Source organism: Harmonia axyridis, chromosome 2 (genome assembly GCF_914767665.1).
Source record: "Harmonia axyridis chromosome 2, icHarAxyr1.1, whole genome shotgun sequence".
Lineage (NCBI taxonomy): Eukaryota > Metazoa > Arthropoda > Insecta > Coleoptera > Coccinellidae > Harmonia > Harmonia axyridis.
In genome coordinates this window covers 3,250,805-3,273,128 of record NC_059502.1, presented here as the reverse complement: position 1 = coordinate 3,273,128, position 22,324 = coordinate 3,250,805, and the positions used below count along the sequence as shown (strand labels likewise).

The following is a 22,324-nucleotide window of genomic DNA, read 5'->3' as shown; positions in this document are numbered from 1 at the left end:
AGGTAGATGCAGAAAATAATAAATATTCTGCTTATTATAAATTCGACAATTAGGAGAAATATCGGATTCCAAATATTCAAATTTGCATATTTAATCAGGAATTACTCAAATAAATATATTTTATTTAATATAATATGGAGGGTGTTTTTTTTTTAGAGCTATAGAACTTAAAATTGCAATAAAACAATGATGGATTATTCGATTGACATGAATTTAATTTATCCGCAAGATAATCTTGTGGCATTACATTTTAAATATGATTTCTGGCATATGACCGCCACGGCTGGCTCGGATGTAGTCCACTATGGACGTCCAATTTTCGATGACTTTTTCCAACATTTGTGGCCGTAAATCGGCAATAACACGGCGAATGTTGTCTTCCAAATGGTCAAGGTTTGTGGCTTATCCGCATATACCAATGTCTTTACATAGATCCACAGAAAGTATTCTAGCGGTGTTAAATCACAAGATCTTGGAGGCCAATTCACAGGTCCAAAACGTGAAATTAGGAGATCACCAAACATGTCTTTCAATAAATCGATTGTGGCACGAGCTGTGTGACATGTTGCGCCGTCTTGTTGGAACCACAGCTCCTGGACATCATGGTTGTTCAATTCAGGAATGAAAAAGTTAGTAATCATGGCTCTATACCGATCAACATTGACTGTAACGTTCTGGTCATCATAGTTTTAGAAGAAGTACGGACCAATGATTCCACCAGCCCATAAAGCGCACCAAACAGTCAGTTTTTCTGGATGTAACGGTGTTTCGACATACACTTGAGGATTAGCTTCACTCCAAATGCGACAGTTTTGTTTGTAGACGTAGCCTTTCAACCAGAAGTGCGCTTCATCGCTAAACAAAATAAAATGGACGTAGTGCGCGATACGTATTCCGCACATTATTTTCGAAATAAAATTGCACTATTTGCAAGCGTTGTTCAGGCGTAAGTCTATTCATGATGAATTGCCAAATCAAACTGAGAATAAATCACTTGACAGCTGTTAAATCGGTCGCCATCTTGAACAGTAATACCAACTTAAAGTTATATACCTCGAAAAAAAAACATACATTCAAAACTATTTAGTGAAATTGTGGATGTCAGACAACATAATCGGCCTAGTAATCAAGCAATTTGAGGATGTCATTGATCATTTTTGCACTAATTATACCCTTTTAGATTGAAAACAATCTATAAGACAAAGAAATGTACATACCAAAGAAAATATTGCTGGTATATCTCGGAGTATTGAAGATACGTCGCCGTTCCCGACTTGTTAGCCTTTGTCCTTCGAAAACATGGAATATATGCCATGAAATTATCTACCAGATTATAAAAATATAAAATTCATTCCAACAATATTTCTGTTTTGTATTATTATTTAATGTTCTAAAGTTCTTAAAAAAATAACTAATACGTTCAAGAGGATTTGTAGGAGATTTTTATCAATCCAACTACTACATCAATATTCGGTATATTTTTTCCAGGAAACCTGATACGACAAGCTTAGTCAGTTTTCAGATAGGCTCAATGAGAATAAATCAATTAAAAAAATGAAATATTACCGACGAGTGTAGACCTCAACTTTTCACACGGGTCAACATGGATTTAATCATTCAGATTTTCAGCCTTGATCTGAGTTATGAGTTGCGGAACTTCCTAAGCCACCCGAGACCTGTTCTTCGAAAAAAAAATTTTTTTTCAAGTCGTCCTAGAAAGGTGCAGATAGATCAGATAGATCGATATCGCATAATGTGCGTTATTATAAGGATGAACGATGTGTTATGCGATAACCGACAATTAAAGTTGTAATGCCCGATTTGATTGCTTATCTGAGAAAAACTCATTAGTTCAGAAATGTAGGTTTGTGTAAAAATACGATAAAATATCTTGTTAAGACAAAAATAGCATCGGGAGGGATTTGTTGAAGCCAAAAGATCTTTTTGACTGAACATTTTAGTGAATTCAGTTACACCATCTATAATTCAAATATGTTTGGCTTATTGAGAAACCCGAGTATCAATTTTTTTTTGAGTCAATCCATCTTAACTTTTATCTTACACAATTTCAAAATTCATTTAGGTGTGAATGCATATCAGTGATACCACCAGTCCGAGTAATAAAAATTTTCAAATTAATGTGTTGGATAAAATTTTGGGAGCGTTATCATATCATAGGTATCAATTGAAGTGGAATGTTGAGCAAAACTAAAAAACTATTAACCAGATAAGTACAACTTGTAAGGGGAACCACAGGACTTGATAACCATATCATTTCTGTGGACTGCATTTCTAGGTTTTCTGGATTTTGTAATGTGCTTACTAATGCGACTACTTCTGAAGCCAAAACTCGTCAAAAAACTAGAGATTGGAAAATACAGCGATACGAAATTTCGATAGTAGCTAGTTCACGTAAAAAAAAAATTGGTTAATGAGTAACCGCCACTTTCTATAATTGCTGAGCTTGTTTCAAGAAATTTTTTCAAACATAATGGTCGAAAAAACTGCAAAATTCACACAATACATTGAATATTAAAAAAATATTTTGATTCCACACATAAAACCAAACTGGAAAATTTCATTAATTTCTAGACCCATTCCAAAGCTTTATAACGAGTGTTTTTTTTTCGAGGTATATAACTTTAAGTTGGCATTACTGTTCAAGATGGTGACCGATTTAACAGCTGTCAACAACGCTTGCAAATAGTGCAATTTAATTTCGAAAATAATGTTTCAGTGCGGAATACGTATCGCGCACTACGTCCATAAGCGATGAAGCGCACTTCTGGTTGAATGGCTACGTCAACAAACAAAACTGTCGCAATTGGAGTGAAGCTAATCCTCAAGTGTATGTCGAAACACCGTTACATCCAGAAAAACTGACTGTTTGGTGCGCTTTATGGGCTGGTGGAATCATTGGTCCGTACTTCTTCAAAAACGATGATAGCCAGAACGTTACAGTCAATGGTAATCGGTATAGAGCCATGATTACTAACTTTTTCATTCCCGAATTGAACAACCATGATGTCCAGGAGCTGTGGTTCCAACAAGAAGGCGCAAAATGTCACACAGCTCGTGTCACAATCGATTTATTGAAAGACGTTTGGTGACCGCCTAATTTCACGTTTTGGACCTGTGAATTGGCCTCCAAGATCTTGTGATTTAACACCGCTAGACTACTTTCTGTGGGGCTATGTTAAGTCATTGGTCTATGCGGATAAGCCACAAACCCTTGACCATTTGGAAGACAACATTCGCCGTGTTATTGCCGATATACCGCCACAAATGTTGGAAAATGTCATCGAAAATTGGACGTCCAGATTGGACTACATCCGAGCCAGCCGTGGCGGTCATATGCCAGAAATCATATTTGAAATGTAATGCCACAAGATTATCTTGCGGATAAATAAAATTCATGTCAATCGAATAATCCATCGTTGTTTTATTGCAATTTGAAGTTCTATAGCTCTAAAAAAAACAGCCTTTACAAGGAATGTTCGTTCTAGAAGAGACACCTTATGAAATTGGCGTTCAATCAACCGATTCCGATATTTCGTCGACAAACCAGATTATCCTGTTGCGAAGGACCAAGGACGATCGTCCCGTCCAAAATTTTAGGAAAACGATCGAACGCACTTGAACCTCGTCCGCATCTCTTCCTTATGGAGGTTCTGGCTTTAATGACGTCGCGACGTCGTTATTGCATCCGTCGATGGCGTTGTTTTCCCACCTAACGCGGAGATAAGAACGGGCGTTTCGCCTTTGAAGTGGCCGACTATGAGAACGTTGTTTTTCCCGAAATATCGCAGTTATTACATTATAGGAACACGGTAAATTGATAATAACGCCTGATATGCAACCACTCGAGCCGTCGAGTTTTTTATGGTGTGCCACGATCGTAATTGGACAATCGACCTATATCCGATATCGAAGGACCAAGAGGATTGACAGAGTCCTAACGTTTCTCAACAGATCGTTCTATCTTTCATTATAATGTCTGTATTTTCTAATATTGAACCGTAAATTTGAAGAGTATGTTGATGTATTTTCTTTCAACATATTCAAAAGTTCCTAATCATAAACTGAAATGGACAATCCACTTGCGAAAAGGCACCAAAAATCCCTAAATTAAATCCCAAATCTCATTTGAATCCTAAAATATTCGTGTTCCCTCAACACCTTTGCGAATTAGAAATTTCAATCTCGAAGTTGGATGATAAATCAGTCAATTAATATAACAACAAAAATTTATGTTGAATGGACACGTGTTCAGTAATTTATGCGCCATGATAGATTCGGCGAGTCGAAGTAGAGGAAAAAGACGAATTTCGAATCTGTTGAATGGGCATAAAAAATACAGGTTGGAAAAGCTTGTTGTCCAAGGTAACCTACTCAATTCTCAAAGTTGAGATGGGACCGGTCAAGAGGCACCTACGCAATTATTGATTGCGCTGCCGGTTGTTATTGATCACTTTGAGTTCATTCTTGGAATTCATTCAATATGGACATATTCCGTTTCAGGTGTCGATTTGTTTGAGATAACTTTGTGGTTAGTTTGTTGCTTTATGGACGTATGATTAAATTACATTTTTTTTTTCGGGTTAAAGCTCCGTTACCTTGAACCTGATGAGCAATAAAAAACGCGAAATCGGTCCCCATAAAAACTGAATGAAAATATACATTGATATATTGTTCATACTTTGTGTTAGTTGCTGATATAAATGGATATATAACGCTTTTTTAACAAACTGTACAGTGCATCCCATTTTGGGTGAGACAGCCAGGTTTCTCGCTTATTATTTAAGATAGAGCCTTGCGGTTTTCACGTTCCTGTCCTACTTTTTCGTGAAACTCAAGTTGGTCTAATCAGATTTTGCATAACTGTTTCCGTTCAAAAGATACAGGGTGATTTTGGAAATTGATACTTTTCGGACCCCTTCTTTATCTCCGAAGTTATTAAGTTATTAGAAATAATGCTGAGGTAAAAACTACGTCTGAATCAGAATTCTGCGTAGAATCCAGTGGCGTACTCAATTTTTTTTTCGGGGTATGGTTTTGAAGATTCAACAAAAACTTATGTTTTTTTTAATGGAACACCATGTGTATCATTACTTCGTTGAATTTGTAATTTTTTTCCCTTCAAAATGATATATGACACTATGTAGGTAGGATGTTCAGAAATGTCAAAAAAACACTAAAACATCAAATAATGATGATTTTTTGTTAATGGGCAATGGATTTCCCATAGAAAAGAAGAATCAATAATGATAACAATAATTTATAGCGATGACAGCTAGATCAGATTGGTTTTTTCCCTCCAATGCCTACTTGATAAAACAATGCTCCCAAATGCATAGAAGCCATAATAACAACAAGGATGTTTGTGTCATCAATGACCTACTACTTTTAAAAATCGAAAGTAATAATCCTCTTATTGAAACATAGAAAATTCATGGCCCATTTACAAAAAATCATCATTATTTGAAGTTTTAGTGTTTTTTTTGACATTTCTGAACATCCTACCTACATAGTATCATATATCATTTTGAAGGAAAAAGAATAACGAATTCAACGAAGTAATGATATGTAGGGTGTTCCATTAAAAAAAATATAGGTTTGTGTTGAATCTTCAAAACCATACCCCGAAAAAAAATATGGAGTACGCCACTGGATTCTACGCAGAATTCTGATTCAGACGTAGTTTTCACCTCAGCATTATTTCTAATAATTTCGGAGATGAAGGAGGGGTCCGAAAAGTATCAATTTCCAAAATCACCCTGTATCTTTTGAACGGAAACAGTTATGCAAAATCTGATTAGACCAACTTGAGTTTCACGAAAAAGTAAGACAGGAACGTGAAAACCGCAAGGCTCTATCTTGAATAACAAGCGAGAAACCTGGCTGTCTCACCCAAAATGGGATGCACTGTACTTTCTACTGCACAACATCCCTATATTCTAAAAAAAACTGTACATCCTATCAACGTTTCTTTGCTTTTTGCAGGGTATATTCAGACTAGCCTGCGAGAACGTGCTCAAGACGATGAGAAAGGGCAGAGAGACCCTGTTGACACTCCTCGAGGCCTTCGTGTACGACCCCCTGATTGACTGGACCGTAGGAGCAGAGGTCCTAGCCGGAGCCACTTTCGGCAACATCCCTTCTGTTAACAACATCAAGCAGAGCAGAAAGGAACTCGAGAAAGAGGTCACAATCTCCATGTTCAACGTGAGATGCACCGAGATGAAGATAGAGTGGAACGAGAACAAGTGAGTGTTTATTTTTGATAGACCCTGCCTGATATCCTAGATATGTTCGGGTTCGAATCCTTAGATGAAAAAATTTCTGACCTCGATCCAAGCATTTCAGTTGAAAAGGTTCCAAAACTTGGACTGTTAAAAAAAGGCCCAAGTTGGGAGATTTAATTCGCATCCTTGTAGATTAAGTTAGATACCAAACAAAATGCTATTTTACATTATATTCCAACAACCCTTGCTAGCAAACTTCTATCAGAATTCAATTTCATCCCTTACTTTCCAGAGACGAGATATTGAAGGAGATCAGCCTTCTCAGATGCAATCTGGACGACTGGCTCAAAGTAGACAAGCTCATATTCGAGGAGGAGAACGCGCTCCAAGACCTCCACCAACAGATGGCGCTGGTCAAGGAAGCCGAGGCGCACACCTCCAACAAACATCCCCTCCACTCGTTACCTGCCCGATTCGACTCCTATCACAAGACCAAAGACGCCCTGAAGAACGCGAAGAAGAACGTCCAAAACCTCCAGGCCGAATGCCAGAAACACATCGACGCCTACACCGAAAGCCTGGCCAGGGTCGAAGACCCCGAGCTGCTGGGGCAGCTGATCGAGCTGAAGAACACCTACGGCGACGACGTCAACGTGTTCGACCTGGTGAAGGAGTTCCTGCACAACGCCGGCAAGAACGACGTGGTGACGCAGTGCGAGGAGTCGGAGAACGAGGTGGCCCAGTTGACCCAGCACCAGAACGCCTCGATCCAGAAGTGCCTTCAGCTGCTGCAAGAGTACAAGACGCTGATCAGCCAGTGTCCCCGATCCTTCCTAGAGACGCACAGGATGTCCAAGTACCTGAAGTTGCTGACCTACATGCTGGAGAACGACACGCCCACCGCCTGCGACAGGGTCTACGAGAACTTCCACAAGTACCTGGAGGACCCGGCCCTGTCGACCAACGTGCTGAATTTCAAGGTCAGCCTGGATAACTTCTACAAGGAGACGTTGACGGAGACCAACAAGCTGTACGAGGAGTTGGCCGTCAATACGGCGGACGTGCAGACCTTAGATAACCTCTACACGACTGCCAGGGCGGGTATTACGACTTTCTTAAGTTGCGAGAAGAACGCCGATAAGGCGTTCGAGTTTGTTATAGCCTTGGAGTTGTTGGTGATGAACAGGAACTTCCTCACCCTGGAGACGGCTGCTCATAGGAGTGGAGACTGGTTGATCAAGTTGACTTCTAGAGACGGCGACTGGTTCTTGGACGACCTAGTTCTCAACAGGTAGGTTTTGACGTTTTTACGTCTGTTAGCCTCTGTATATTAATATCGCTTTCTTCCTTCACTTTACAGCAGTCGGGCTGTCGAACTAATGAACAACCTACCTTTGGTGGCCAGCGAAGAACACATACTGTTCTTCCAAGTGTTCAACTGCGTTCGCATCTCGAACAACATATACAGAGGATTGCAAGAGCTCTACTTCAATTTCCACACCATTATCCTGCCCGAGAGTATGAAGAAGATACAGAGCGAAGACGACAGTCTGAGACAGATTATAACCGATCTCAACGATCTGCTCAAAGGTGTAGGAATGTCTATTCCTGAGATGACCTCACAGTTAGTCAAGATGATACCCTGCCTTCTTATGCAAATGGAGATCGGGGTAAGTGGTGCTTCAATTATTTGGATCATAAATTAGTCCAGTGAAATTACATCACTTCTAAATTATGGTCTTCAAAATTCTAATGATTGGTTCCTATTTCAGACTTTCTACGATTTCGTGTTGGAAAGGGTCTCCACTCTGAAGACCGGTTTTCTGGCGCTGATAAACGGGCAATCGGAAACCTTAACCTCTGGAAAGATGCTGCTGATGGGTTTCAACGGTCTCTTCGAAAAATTAACAATGGAATGGAACGATCTTATAAACGCCTTAGGCTCCATCAACCTGCCAAACTCCTGGAAAAAAGTCGATCAGGTCAAGGGCGCCAAGAACATTTCGCCCCACGTGTGCAACTCCAAGGTGCACTCCATCCTGGAGGACATATTCCTGTTGAAACGGCTACAGGCAATGTCCGATTTCTTCAACTGCTCTAGCGAGATGTGCCAATCGTTCAAAGGGTCATCTTCGATAGCTTACAACGACGACCAATTGCTGAAGCCTATAAGACAGTTCATCGCCGACTTCATCTCGAAGCAGTTGCTGGGAATCACCACTGAACACATCGCCTACGTCGTGTGCTACCTACTCCAGGACTTGGGCTTCGACGTTTCCGAAGAGATCGAACAGAAAGATATCGGTGCAGAGAGCAAGGTGCCCTTGGACGATCTCTACCACAAGGCGGGTAACATATTTCTAAAACAGGGCCTGTTCTCGCAGAACGCCCTGTCTCAGGCCTCCACCCTTGAGAGCAACCTGAAACACGCCTGGGTCAAGATCCAGGAGACCAAGAAGCTGCAGAGGAAGATTACCCTGCTACAATCCACGCAGCTGAGACTGCACACCCAGATAACCATAGTAAACTTTATGTACGAAGAGATTTTAGCCACTTTTAACCTATTCACCCCGGTCAGAAGTAAATTCATTTTGGATCTGAAGACGGAATTCTCTACTCTGCAGCTGGTCAGCGATAAGTTGAGACAGGCTGGGGAGAACCAGAAGGCGTTGGTAGAAAGTGCACATCAGAGACTCAACTGGGCTAAAGGAGCCAACCCTGAGGTGGGAGAGATATCGAAAGCATTCGAGAACACTGTCCAAGTGAGACAGGACCATCTGAAGTTACTGGAAGATATAACGGATAGAGTGACAACCATCAGCAGCGTGATACTGAAACACGAACTGTTGAGAAACCATTGCATGGACACCAAAACCTACGACAAAACTTTCTTGAACACCTACGAGATGTGGAGGATGGCTTGCAAGTACAACAGCGTGAAGAGCGACACTTTGAGCCCAACAGAAGAGAGCATTATGAGCCTGTTGACGAAGGAGCTAACGACTAATTCCAAATGGCTGGAGAAGATCTCCGAGATGATAACCGTGCTGATTGGCAAGACGCAAGCAAAACTGGTTGACGAGAAAACTAATCTGTTCACGGCAGTAGACGCCATTATGACGAGGTTGGAAGTGCTCAAGAACGCCTACAACACCCACTGCAGACTGATGACGGATGTCAAGAACCTGGTGAAGTCGATGACCAAGATCGAGAACTACTCAACTAACACGCAGGAATTCATCGCCCAGTATAGGACCTACATAGAGAATTTCTCTTTGATATTTCAAAAGTTCAAGAAGGAACACAAGCGTAACGACGTGCTGGAGGTTATGGAGTGTTTGGACTACATGGAGGCCAACACGAAGAAGATCTACAACGACCTGTTGGAGTTGGAGGAGGGCAGGAAGAAGGTGTTGGTGAGACAGGACGGCATGTGTCTCGATAGTAGGAACACGTCGCTGCAGAAGCAAGAAAGCACAGCTGTTAAGGGCCAACAGAGGAACGCGTACGCTGTGAGCGTGTGGCGCAGGGTCAAGATGAAGCTGGAGGGTAGAGATCCTGATAATGGTCGGAAGTGCAGTGCTCAAGAACAGGTCAGTATTCGTTTCTGTTTGGGGTGATTAAGGTTCGGTCGATTTTGAAACCTCTACCTGAATTAAAAGTTGGGTCCAGAGACGCAAAGGGTGTTTTTTTTAGAGCTATAGAACTTTAAATTGCAATAAAACAACGATGGATCATTCGATTCACATGTATTTTATTTATTCGCAAGATAATCTTGTGGCATTACATTTTAAATATGATTTCTGGCATATGACCGCCACGGCTGGCTCGGATGTAGTCCAATCTGGACGTGCAATTTTCAATGACTTTTTCCAACATTTGTGGCCGTATATCGGCAATAACACGGCGTATGTTGTCTTCCAAATGGTCAAGGGTTTGTGGCTTATCCGCATAGACCAATGACTTTACATAGCCCCGCAGAAAGTAGTCTAGCGGTGTTAAATCACAAGATCTTGGAGGCCAATTCAAAGGTCCAAAACGTGAAATTAGGCGGTCACCAAACGTGTCTTTCAATAAATCGATTGTGGCACGAGCTGTGTGACATGTTGCGCCGTCTTGTTGGAACCACAGCTCCTGGACATCATGGTTGTTCAATTCAGGAATGAAAAAGTTAGTTGTCATGGCTCTATACCGATCACCATTGACTGTAACGTTCTGGCCATCATCGTTTTTGAAGAAGTACGGACCAATGATTCCACCAGCCCATAAAGCGCACCAAACAGTCAGTTTTTCTGGATGTAACGGTGTTTCGACATACACTTGAGGATTAGCTTCACTCCAAATGCGGCAGTTTTGTTTGTTGACGTAGCCATCCAACCAGAAGTGCGCTTCATCGCTAAACAAAATAAAATGGACGTAGTGCGCGATACGTATTCCGCACAGAACCATTATTTTCGAAATAAAATTGCACTATTCGCAAGCGTTGTTCAGGCGTGAGTCTATTCATGATGAATTGCCAAACCAAACTGAGAATAAATCACTTGACAGCTGTTAAATCGGTCGCCATCTTGAACAGTAATGCCAACTTAAAGTTATATACCTCGAAAAAAACACCCGTTATAAGATATTTATTCACAGGATCTTGCAAAACTCTATAACCTTCAAAAATAATCTATCCTGATGCCTACTGTCAGATAATTTGACAGGAACTTCAATCTTGGTGGTAAATTCTCTGGGTTTTAGATTATGTCTTCAGAACCACAGAATTTTATGTCCAATGTCAATAATGTAATTCAAAATTGCTAGTTTTGGCACTAACAAATAACGTTTGACAGAACCAAAATAAAAACAAGGGTTACTCAATTTTGACCTGGAGAGTTTTTCATCCATCGTAAAAGTCGCAAACCACACTTGTTTCTACGAAAAAGCGCTCAGAAGTTCCAGACTTTCTATTGATAGTTTTTTTCTCTGACTCTGATTTTAGGTTGATTATGTAATCAGAGAAGCAACCAGCCTGGACAACCTGGCCCTTCTGTACGAGGGCTGGACGCCTTGGGTGTGAATGCGGAGCTGCAGCAGCGGACGAAGGTCTGCCTGGATTTCCCTTCAGTAGAAAAAGGCGAGCCAGTGGCGTGCGTGGCGTGTTCTTGCGTAACGTCCGAGCGGAGCACAGCAGCGCTATCTCTCAGTTGTCATGCGCACACAGGAGGTCAAGTCGCTTAGTTTTATTGCTCTTGTAAGAATTTATGTATATCGGGGTATATTGGGGTAACTGAAGAGTTTCTCCAGTTATCTTTCGAAGTAAGCCCTCGTCCATTTGTGGACGGAGCAAAATGAAATGTCTTAGATCTCATTCTCGTTTTTTTTTCTGGTTTTCCTCTTGAGCAATTAAATTTTTCATAATAATACTATAAATTGCGTGTTTTTCTTTTTGTTTCTGATATGTTTCAATCACGAAGAGAGGAATGGACATAAGTGTTGTTTATGTGTAGAGAAGTCTAACAGTCTGAAATTCCCTTGTACTAGTGAAGTTTATGTATCAATAAAAAAGTTTATATCGACATGTCATTTGTTGAGATCATTATGAATAATAAGAGCCTTTAATGTATGTTTCACTTCTCTATCACTCGGTCCTTCTCTCTTTTTTCTTTTATTACAAAATTGATATTAATCAAAATCATCTCTTTCTGTACTTTGTTGGATAAGAATAAGAAATTCATCTCGATGTCTACCTTGAACAAGTATGTGAGCTTTTCGAAGAAGCAATATAAATTTTGGAATCAATCAAAAATCTAACCTGTTGAAGTGTTTTCAGTTCTTATTCATATTTTGCGCAATAATCATAAAATTTGAGGAGAGAGTTCGATATTATTGATTTGGATATAACAACTCTGTAATATAGAAGAAATGTATTTTTTCCCTTAAGAAATTTTTTTGTTAAAGTCGTTTCTTGTGTGTTAGCTACATTAAATTTTTTGGTATTGAAATTTGTTATCATTGGTTCAATTTTTAACACGAATTTTTGTCGTTGAAATATTTTAACGTATCCAGAAACCTTTTCAATTTTATGTTTTAGATAATAAATTTTTTCGGATCAAATAAAATAGGGTTCGAAAGTTTTTCAATTTTTGAAATCATATCGATCAACATCCGATGATCATTTCGAAATTTTTAAAATGGAGTAGTGTTTTGTGTTGATTTCGCCCTGGAATTTATGTATTATGTAAATTTTGAGATGAATATACCTTCTTCATCGGGAAAAAAGGAAATTTTGAAAAAAGAAACATGGTGAATTGAAAAAATATTTTGTCATTCTTTGGGAGAAATTGACAGATACTTGCGCACAAGTTAGTTAAGTTTTTTGTTTTTAACATTATCTTGTACAAATAGAAAATATAAAAGATATCAATAATAAATATACAGGTGGTCCTGCAAACAAAAAATAAGAACCGAAAATGCTGAAATAGGTTTTCAATTTGTAGGAAAATACTTATTATTCGAAAAAAGTTCAGAAGAAAACATTTTTTTGAAACATTTCATCCAACTAAAAGACATTTGGAAGGCTTTTTAATGTGTGATTCACCTTTTGTTGGCCCCTGATTGGGAATTAATGTAGAGACAAAAAGGTATTTTCTTACAAAAATAACAGCATTTATTTTTAATACACTTTTATCACTTGAAATCTTTGTTTCAATTTGTTATTAGGCCAACCTGTATATACAAAAATGGAATTTGCAGATTAACAACTTTGAAGAATGTCCAGCTACATAATTTCTATCAATTTCCGAAATTCAATTAGATAATTTTGTTGCATACTGTGAGAAGTAATAGGGGATAATATTTCTAAATTTCTCAAATTTATATTTCGTATATATATTTTTAATAATACCAACGAATCAGCATCCATACACTTTAAAATATAATTTCTGGTATATTGTTCATCTCAAGAGGAATTGAAACAACTATAAGCTGCTTAATTAAATGTTGTCGTATAAGACAGAAATTATGTGTTGAATATACCGCAAGTATGATTGATTCACGTTTAACATCCGGGGTGTCGAATTAAAATATGCCTTCTGTAGAATTTGCCATACTACCCTTTGTTACGTGACATCTCAGAGTGAATTGTGCTCTTCATTCCACAAAAAAAAAATGTTTGATCAACATCAGTTCCCAAACAATACGAACACCGTTTGAATGTTCCAAATTGCTGGAAATATATTTTAAATGTACATGTTTGAATTTTTATCGATATAACCTAAAGAGGAATTAATCTACATGGAACTCTGTTTATCTTATTTTTGCTAGGCTATTTATAATTTGTAGTGGACTGTTCTGAATGAGAAATTGTAATGAACATGGATATTCAAAACCCGGTAACCTTTGAGGAATTGAGTCGAAGTGCTTATTACCATTTCTAGTTGTTTCATTTTAAATATACAAGATATATTCTGAAATATTTTTTTCATTCTTTCCTCTCCTTCCTGAGAAACCCTATGTTCATCTGAAAAAAAGGACTACACACTTTTGATGTATCATTATCAATAATTTCGGAATCCCTCGAGGAAAAAACTAAATCCCTGCTGAAATTCTCAGTTAACAATTTGAAAAGTTTAGACCAAATTAAAGATCAACATTGCAAAAAATATTGCAAATTTCACATGAATTTTTCCGTTGCATTATTAAATTATAAATCTAATAAAATAACATACTATTTAAACTTATTTTCCAAATAATGACAAGCAGAGTGGAATTAATAATATCAATGTTGCACTTTTGAAAATTCATGATTTTGTGTTATATCTTTGAGATTTTTTAACTTTCAAATTCAATCCTCTAAATTCGCGGATAATGTCCTCAAACTAAAATATTCGTTGATTGAATATTATTATCAACTTCCGGTCAAAATCTTTGGAATTGTTTGGAGAAAAACTGCTCTCAACTATATGAAAATTTTTCATAATAATAAAAGCCAGCAAGAAAATTGATTTGTTTTTACAAATGTAATGAGCCATAAGTTTGTTGTTCAGATTGAAAATATATTTTGATTTTGGTAAGTCGACAAAAGGTATTTGAAAGGAAATTCTCCTATTATTCTGATTTCTTAGGCCTTCAAAGATTTTCCCATAAATTAAAGTCTGTCAATTGATTAACGACAATAATAAGCAACTTGGAATTTGGCAATAATTGTGTCTTAATATATTTGTGCAAATATAATGTATGTTTAGGTAAGTGCAAGATTTACTTAATTACTGATGTGTTGTGGATCTGTTATAAACAAACGAGTTGAAATTTGCATAATTAATTTAGATCATGATATTTATTCTTATACCATGATTTAGACCACAAATCAGCGAAAGCTGTAAAGTATTCACAACGTATCTTGAAAATATTCATTCGTAAAGTTACTTTCTCAGGTTGCAAACTGTTTTATATTCGTGTAAATCTGAAATAACTCTTATGTAGTAGGTACACTAGAATGAAAACATCCTAGAAATTAGTTGACTATGTGTCTATTCCAGTATGGGACCTAAATAAAATATTATCGAAGAGTGAAACCCAAAAACTGCACCTATATCAAGATTCAAGAATAGCACATTTCGAAATACATTCACTTTCACCGCAGATTAGATTCAGTGTACTCACGTTGCAATGAAATATGGACGGTCCGAATGTTAACTCAAATTATAGGTAGTTATGAAATGATAAAAATTAATTGAAATATATGAATTAGTATACATATTTCTCTTTTCAGTAATAATATTTAGTTATTGTAGATTTCATTGAAATTACACCGTTAACTTGACGTGCAAGTTTTTCTAACCAAAATTACAACGCTCTAGTGGCGCAATTGGTTAGCGCACGGTACTTATAAGACAGTAGTCGTGAGCCATGCCGGGGTTGTGAGTTCGAGCCTCACCTAGAGCATATTTTTTACAATATTATAGTGACATATTGGTGATTTTTTTAGTGTTTCGAGTCAATTCCATTCAACTGATTCTTTTTGATAGATGAACACTTACGATTAATTTATATTCTTTAATTTTTTTCGTTCTCATAGCTTCCTTCTCAAAATACAAAAATTTGTAAAGGACAATATATTCTGTCGAACTAAGTTTAAACTCATATATTGGAAGTTTCTGATTGTAAGTAAATAAAAATAAAATGAGAATGATTTTATTTCAGTCATATCACATAAATGGTAAATTTTTTAAAACCAAAATACTACAGATTATTTTCATATACAATATTCTATAAATTTATACAGATTCAGTTCAGAAAAAGAAAAATTTTTCATCTGAAATAAAATTAAAATCTTAAAATTTAAATATGGCTTTGTCTGTAATATTCATTTCCAGAAGGTAGTGCAACCACTGTCATGTCTGGGAACAATTTCTTTGCTTCTTCATTACTTAATGTTGGTTGAATCATAACAGCTTGGCCAACCTGAAAAACAATGTTCAGTTAGAATAAAATGGGTTGATATAAAGATTAAAGAATACCTTCCAGTCAACTGGAGTTGCAACTTTATATTTGTCAGTCAACATTAAAGCATCCAGTACCCTAAGTATTTCATCAATATTCCTTTCAACATTGGCTGGATATAACATCGAAAGCCTCATTTTCTTTTTATCGTCAATAATGTAGACGGCTCCTGCAGTTAGAGGATTTCCATTTTTGTCCTTTGCTAAAGGATCCAATATACTCAATTGACAGGCTAAATCTCTTCCTTCATCACTTATGATTGGATATGGAAACACTTCGGCTGAATGCTCTGCCATCACTTTGATATTCTCAATAAATTTATTATGTGAGTCAACAGTATCACATGAAAGTGCTATAGGTTTTACATTCCTTTTAACAAATTCAGGATTTAGCTTGACAACTTTAGCTAATTCAGTGGTACAGACTTGCATAAAATCCGCTGGATGAGAAAAGAACAAACCCCATCTGAAAAGAATTATTTAAATTATATTGAAATAATATAATCCTCAATGGCACTTACGAATCTCCCAGCCAATCATGAAATTTGATTTCTCCTACTGTTGTATTTGCGGTAAAATTTGGAAATTTATGCCCTAAATTAATCAGTGGAGACAATTTCTTTTCTTCTTCAACACTTACTATTGATTGGCCAACCTGAAAAACAGTTTAAAGTTTAGAATGAAATGGGTTGGCATTAAGATTGAACAATACCTTCCATTCAACTGGAATTGCAACGTTATATTTGTCAAGCATCATTACAGCATCTAGTGTCCTAAGTATTTCATCCATATTCCTTCCAACATTGGCTGGATATAATATCTTAAACCTCATTTTCTTTTTATCGTTAATAAAGAAAACAGCCCTTGCTGTTAGAGGAATTCCATCTTTGTCTTTTTCATCAGGATCTAACATGTTCAATTGACATGCTAAATCTCTTCGAGCATCACTTATAATTGGATACGGAAACCCTTCAGCTGAACACTCTGCAATCACTTTGATATCCTCAATCCATTTATTATGTGATTCTACAGTATCACATGAAAGTGCTATAGGTTTTACATTCCTTTTAACAAATTCAGGATATAGCTTGACAACTCTAGCTAATTCAGTGGTACAGACTGGTGTGAAATCCGCTGGATGAGAAAAGAACAAACCCCATCTGAGGAAAATTATTTGAATTATATTTTGAAACAATATAATCTTCAGTTGCACTTACGAATCTCCAAGCCAATCATGAAATTTGATTTCTCCTACTGTGGTATTTGCGGTAAAATTCGGAAATTCTTGTCCGAAACTCATTTTCAACGTTCAGAAACAGCCAAACAAATGTTTACCAGATCAACTCTAGTTTTCAACTAGAATACTAGAAACCTCTTTTTCCAAATTCAAACCAGAAAGGACTGTTATTTGAAAACATACAGCACAGATGCATACAGCACGTGCTGTCAGGATCAAAGAACTACTTTTTTGACAGGATATCTGTGATTCAGTATTTTTTAGTGTTCTGTGGAAAATTAAAGTGTTTTTCCTGGAATTTCTTCCTGATATATACTGTAATTACTTTTGATAATAGTATATTCTAAAACAAGTTGCAGAATGGGCTCCTATTCCAACACGAATGCGAAATTCATTCGTGTTGGAATAGGAGCCCTTCGTCGCTCGTTTTCGAACGCAAGAGTGTTGGAATTGCCTTCTGCAACTAGTATTAGACGATATCTTCTCTATTTCAGTCAAGCTTTGTGAAATATTGTCGAAATTCAATGAAAAATTCAAATTATACATCCTAGTAACTTTTGTATTGTATCTTAACAGTTGGAGTGACTGTTACGAATATTGACAGATTACGGAATTTGAATCGTACGTTTTGAATTTTCAAATAATTTAAAATTACGAATTAAATTCATGAATTATGTGTGAAGAAATCGATTTGACACCACCTGAATTAGGAGAAATTGCGAATAATGCTGCAAATCATTTCACTATATCCAAATTATACATTATGTTGACAATTATTGAAATTTGATAGGATTGGAAGGCAGTAAAGAAAACCACAAAACGAAAAATATAACTTGATAACGATGCTGTAATGAGTTCGTTTTTTTAGAACTGTAATGATCCCATTACGATACTGAAATAGAGAAAATTTAATATTTTATGAAATTTTGGTGAGTCTTTTTCGAGCCAAATTTGAAGGTGCGTCCTCTCTCTGAGGAGTTTCATCCTGAGATCACTGGGGTAATCTTTAGTTCGGATTTCAATGATTTCATTTGTTTTTAGTCGCTTTACGAGCATTTCTCCAAAATATTAAATTTTATTGATTTCATTTACTTTTCAGGCATTTCATGTTGATTTTTTCATTGAATAAACAGTTTCATCCAACTTATGTATTATTTTTTCATTTACATAGCTTTTTTTTAAATAACATGAAACAAAAACATTGTATTTCTGTAATATCATATGAATGATTATTTTTTTTGAACAAAAATACAGAACATTTTCATATACATTATTCTATAAATTTATACAGATCCAGCTCAGAAAAAGAAACATTTTTCATTTGAAATTAAATCGAACTCTTAAAATTTAAACATGGCTTTGTCTGATATATTTATTTCCAGAAGGTAGGGCAACTACTGTCATAACTGGAAATAATTTCTTTGCCTCTTCATCACTTACTGTTGGCTGAATCATAGCGGCTTGGCCAACCTGAAAAAAATGTTTAGTTTAGAATAAGATGGGTTGACAAAAGGATTAAAAAATACCTTCCAGTCAACTGGAGTTGCAACTTTATATTTGTCAGTCAACATTAAAGCATCTATTGTCCTGAGTATTTCATCAATACTCCTTCCGACATTGGATGGATATAATATCGAAAGCCTCATTTTCTTTTTGTTGTCAATAATGAAGACAGCTCTTGCTGTTAGAGGAATTCCATCTTTGTCTTTTTCTTCAGGATCTAACATGTTCAATTGACACGCTAAATCTCTTCCTTCATCACTTATAATTGGATACGGAAACCCTTCAGCTGAATGCTCTGCAAACACTTTAATATCCTCAATCCATTTATTATGTGATTCTACAGTATCACATGAAAGTGCTATAGGTTTTACATTCCTTTTAACAAATTCAGGATATAGCTTGACAACCTTAGCTAATTCAGTGGTGCAGACTGGAGCGAAATCAGCCGGGTAAGTAAAAAACAAACCCCATCTGAAAATAATTATTTAAATTGTATTCAAATAACATAATCTTCAATTGCAATTACGAATCTCCAAGCCAATCATGATATTTGATCTCTCCTATAGTTGTATCAGCGGTAAAATTCGGAAATTCATCGCCCAAATTCATTTTTTTCAATGTATACCAAATACACTATAGTTTTCAACTAGAATCCTCTTTTTCTCATTAATTCAAATCATAAAGGACTGGTTGCTAATATGCATGTGAGCATGTGCTGTCAGGATCATAGATTAAAGTTATTTATCTATGGTTGGCATTTCTGTGATTCAGTTTTATTTTAGTGTTCTGTAAAACAGAATAGAAAACTAAATCTAACTAATCCTTATTATTCAATATCGAATGGCTTCAGTAAATTTTTAAAAATATTCATAGTGATGTAAAGAATAATCAATCAGATACTAACGAAATATTTTTTTCGATGACTGAACGTAAAAGTTCCATCCATAGAGAAATGTCTATGTTTACATCTGTCTATGGTATCATGTCGTCGTCAGCTACGGTGGGTTTTTTGAACTTTTAATGAACAATAAATCCTATATTAGAAATGATATACAACCTAGATAATAAGTATTTATAATTCAAATTCTAAATTCTTAACTTTCAGGTTCCTCTTTTGGAGGATGATGCTTTAGAATTTGGTGATGAAGATGTAGAAACTTCTGCAAAAAAGGGTGCATTAACGTGAGGAAGAATGTTTTAGCAAACAGGATATTTTAATTAAGGATATATATTTCAGGCATCCCTATGTGACTTTCTTCCATTTGGCTTTTAGATGCAGTGCATTATTTGGTTATTTATTTTATCGAGTATTCTCTAGCAGTTTCATAACAAGCTTTGTACTGATAGTATTATTATTGTCTATGGATTTCTGGACAGTGAAAAATATAACAGGACGACTTATGGTGGGTTTGAGATGGTGGAATTATGTAGATGATGAAGGAAAATCACATTGGGTTTTTGAGTCACGGAAGGTGCATATATATATATTTTTTTTCAAATACATTAAATATAGAATTTTCATATGTCCCTTTTCAGGGACAAAAACAGAGTCGAATAAATGAAAGAGAATCGGCCATATTTTGGACTGCGTTAATATTAACACCAGTAGCATGGGCTCTTTTATTCATTACTGCATTGTTTAGTTTCAATATACAGTGGCTGGTGAGTTTGATCATTTCCAATATGTTTCAAGTTTCTACAATTTTTTTTTGGATTAATTTTTGATTTTTCAGCTCTTAGTGATGATTGCATTGATATTGAACAGTTCAAATCTTTATGGATACATAAAATGTAAAATAGGAACAAATCAGAGTGTTTCAAGTGTAACTAAAAACTTCTTTCGTACACAAGTTTTACAGAATGCAGTATCTATTGTTTCTCGACAGGCCACAAGTTCATTTGAAAATCCTCCTACAAATACAGTTTGAAGTATTTGTTTTTCAAACGTGATTAACTGTAAATTATATTTTATTTATGTATATTTTGTTACCAATTAAATGATTTGATAGTGAATTGTTCATTGACATATGCAGTTTGCTTTTTATATTTTTTTGATGATCTAAATTTCTTATAGAACCAATATTGATTTTTTGGCAAAACTCAACTAGGTGTATTAAGTGTTGCATACTTACATGGAATTAGAGAATTCATTTAAATTTTATTATTGAATATCCATCGATTGAAATCCTTTTCTATAACTTATTAGCATATTCATAATTATATTTCAGTTTTTTTTATAATAGGTGGAACCCAAAGATAACATGTTATCCCTAGTAGAACTTTTGAGGTAGGTTTACCTGACATGACTGTAGATCAAGTGAACTATCATTTTGAGGTTATATTCTATCAAAAAACTAGAGTAATATTCATGTATTATGATTTTTCCTTGATATTCTGGAATTCATTACATCATTTGAAGAAAGTATGCATGGGCGAATAAAATTTTGAATTATTTTTCATTTCTTATTAGAAATTTTTATTCAAATTGAGTTGAATCTGTGTAAATTTTTCAAATGGAAAAAATCCAGAAAACAGCCATGTTAATTGTAATTTCGGAAGTAATAAATGAATATAATCATAGGCAATCGAAGTTATAAATTGATGTTTGCGATGAATGATGCAAATGTACGTTGGGCTTTCAATATAAAAAAATGGGCTCCAACTTTGGAACAGATGGCAAAATGTACATCATACATACAACTTGAAGAAAAAGAAAGACTTGGGCGTTTCTACTTTAAGGAAGATTTCAAATCTTCATTAGTTGGACGTCTATTAATGAGAAAGTTCATTTCAAAAACTACCAAAGTTCCTTTCAACGAAATAACTTTTAGAAGAGATGAGAGGGGTAAACCTTTTTTGGCACATCCAAATTTAGAATATATCAAATTCAATGTATCCCATCAAGGTGATTACGTGGTGTTGGCAGGTTCAAATACTGTTGAAGCACTTGGAGTGGATGTGATGAAGATGGAATATAAAGGAGGCAAAGAACTATCTGAATTTTTCAGACTTATGAACAGACAATTTACTTCAAGTGAATGGCTGACTATAAAACAAGGAACTGAAAGTGAAAAGATTAAAATGTTCACCAGAAATTGGTGTTTGAAAGAAAGCTATGTTAAGGCAATAGGTACAGGATTGAATTTAGATTTGCAAACAATCAACTTTGAAATTGTGCAGAAAAATCTCAGTCAAAATGAAATTGTGAACAATACAAAATTATATATTGATGGTAAAATGGTAGATTGGGAATTTCATGAGATGCTTTTAGATGATGATCATTGTGTAGCGGTTGCAATAAAAGGTACCGACTTTGAAAAAGTTAAATTTAGGGAATTATGCATAAATGAGTTGATAGATGAAGGTTTACCTATACTTGAAGAAGATATGATATATTGCAGCAATTATTTTAAAAAGATGGACAAAAAGTAATAATATTTGTACAATTCATATGAATGAAAACTTATGGAAAAATGTGTATCTGTATAAAAGTGGTATATGTTGGTAATGCCTGGTGATAAGAGTTCAAGAGGAAATAATGGGAATGATAACCAGAAAAATTGATGAATCTATTGAATTATATAATTCAGAATTGTTCAAAAATCATTTTATATCCTAATATCCTATCCCATATACTATAAAGTTATTTTTTATCATTGTTGAAAACCAAGCTTAAACATTTTTACTATCTTTCATGTACTGAAATTTAAAATAGTTTGTGATCAACCACAGTTTAACATTTTTATTATTATTTGGGAGAATCGAATAATTTCTTATTGTGAAATTGTAATGGCAAGATTAAATTTTCATCAAAATAATTTCTAACATGGTTTTCTTTGAATTCAATGACAATG

General features: G+C 35.7%; 5 protein-coding genes and 1 non-coding gene across 7 annotated transcripts in view; 4 read left to right on the top strand and 2 right to left on the bottom strand.

Annotated features, from left to right (window-relative positions):
• The window catches only part of LOC123672641 (serine/threonine-protein kinase SMG1), a 46,503-nt gene extending 32,801 nt beyond the window's left edge, over positions 1–13,702 (top strand). Inside the window, exons 4-8 of the mRNA XM_045606836.1 lie at positions 6,004–6,266; positions 6,538–7,536; positions 7,606–7,915; positions 8,018–9,838; positions 11,230–13,702. Coding sequence (XP_045462792.1) covers positions 6,004–6,266; positions 6,538–7,536; positions 7,606–7,915; positions 8,018–9,838; positions 11,230–11,307 — 3,471 coding nt within the window. The 3' untranslated portion in view covers positions 11,308–13,702. The remainder of the gene's footprint in view (positions 1–6,003; positions 6,267–6,537; positions 7,537–7,605; positions 7,916–8,017; positions 9,839–11,229) is intronic.
• Positions 13,703–15,081: 1,379 nt separating this feature from the next.
• Positions 15,082–15,173, top strand: Trnai-uau. Its single transcript is given in 2 exon segments — positions 15,082–15,119; positions 15,138–15,173. It is a non-coding gene; the product is annotated as a tRNA-Ile (tRNA).
• Positions 15,174–15,406: 233 nt separating this feature from the next.
• On the bottom strand, positions 15,407–17,149 carry LOC123672639 (peroxiredoxin-6-like). The gene is made up of 5 exons (XM_045606834.1): positions 16,948–17,149; positions 16,443–16,890; positions 16,252–16,385; positions 15,749–16,196; positions 15,407–15,692 (listed from the first exon to the last, which is right to left on the bottom strand). Exons 1-5 carry the CDS (start codon positions 17,028–17,030, stop codon positions 15,570–15,572), a joined length of 1,236 nt encoding a protein of 411 aa, XP_045462790.1. The 5' UTR covers positions 17,031–17,149; the 3' UTR covers positions 15,407–15,569.
• Positions 17,150–18,100: 951 nt separating this feature from the next.
• LOC123672640 (peroxiredoxin-6) lies at positions 18,101–19,181 on the bottom strand. The gene is made up of 3 exons (XM_045606835.1): positions 18,997–19,181; positions 18,494–18,941; positions 18,101–18,437 (listed from the first exon to the last, which is right to left on the bottom strand). Exons 1-3 carry the CDS (start codon positions 19,077–19,079, stop codon positions 18,315–18,317), a joined length of 654 nt encoding a protein of 217 aa, XP_045462791.1. The 5' UTR covers positions 19,080–19,181; the 3' UTR covers positions 18,101–18,314.
• A 215-nt stretch (positions 19,182–19,396) lies between these two features.
• LOC123672638 (uncharacterized Golgi apparatus membrane protein-like protein CG5021) lies at positions 19,397–20,494 on the top strand. Of its 2 annotated transcripts, none has more exons than XM_045606832.1 (5): positions 19,397–19,470; positions 19,576–19,652; positions 19,708–19,942; positions 20,019–20,132; positions 20,204–20,494. In XM_045606832.1, exons 1-5 carry the CDS (start codon positions 19,423–19,425, stop codon positions 20,396–20,398), a joined length of 669 nt encoding a protein of 222 aa, XP_045462788.1. In that variant the 5' UTR covers positions 19,397–19,422; the 3' UTR covers positions 20,399–20,494. The 2 variants fall into 2 exon arrangements, with proteins under 2 accessions (XP_045462788.1, XP_045462787.1); XM_045606831.1 differs by having other exon boundaries at positions 20,007–20,132.
• Positions 20,495–20,795: 301 nt separating this feature from the next.
• Positions 20,796–22,288, top strand: LOC123672637 (L-aminoadipate-semialdehyde dehydrogenase-phosphopantetheinyl transferase). The gene has a single exon (XM_045606830.1). It carries the CDS (start codon positions 21,036–21,038, stop codon positions 21,900–21,902), a length of 867 nt encoding a protein of 288 aa, XP_045462786.1. The 5' UTR covers positions 20,796–21,035; the 3' UTR covers positions 21,903–22,288.
• The last annotated feature ends 36 nt before the right edge of the window (positions 22,289–22,324 follow it).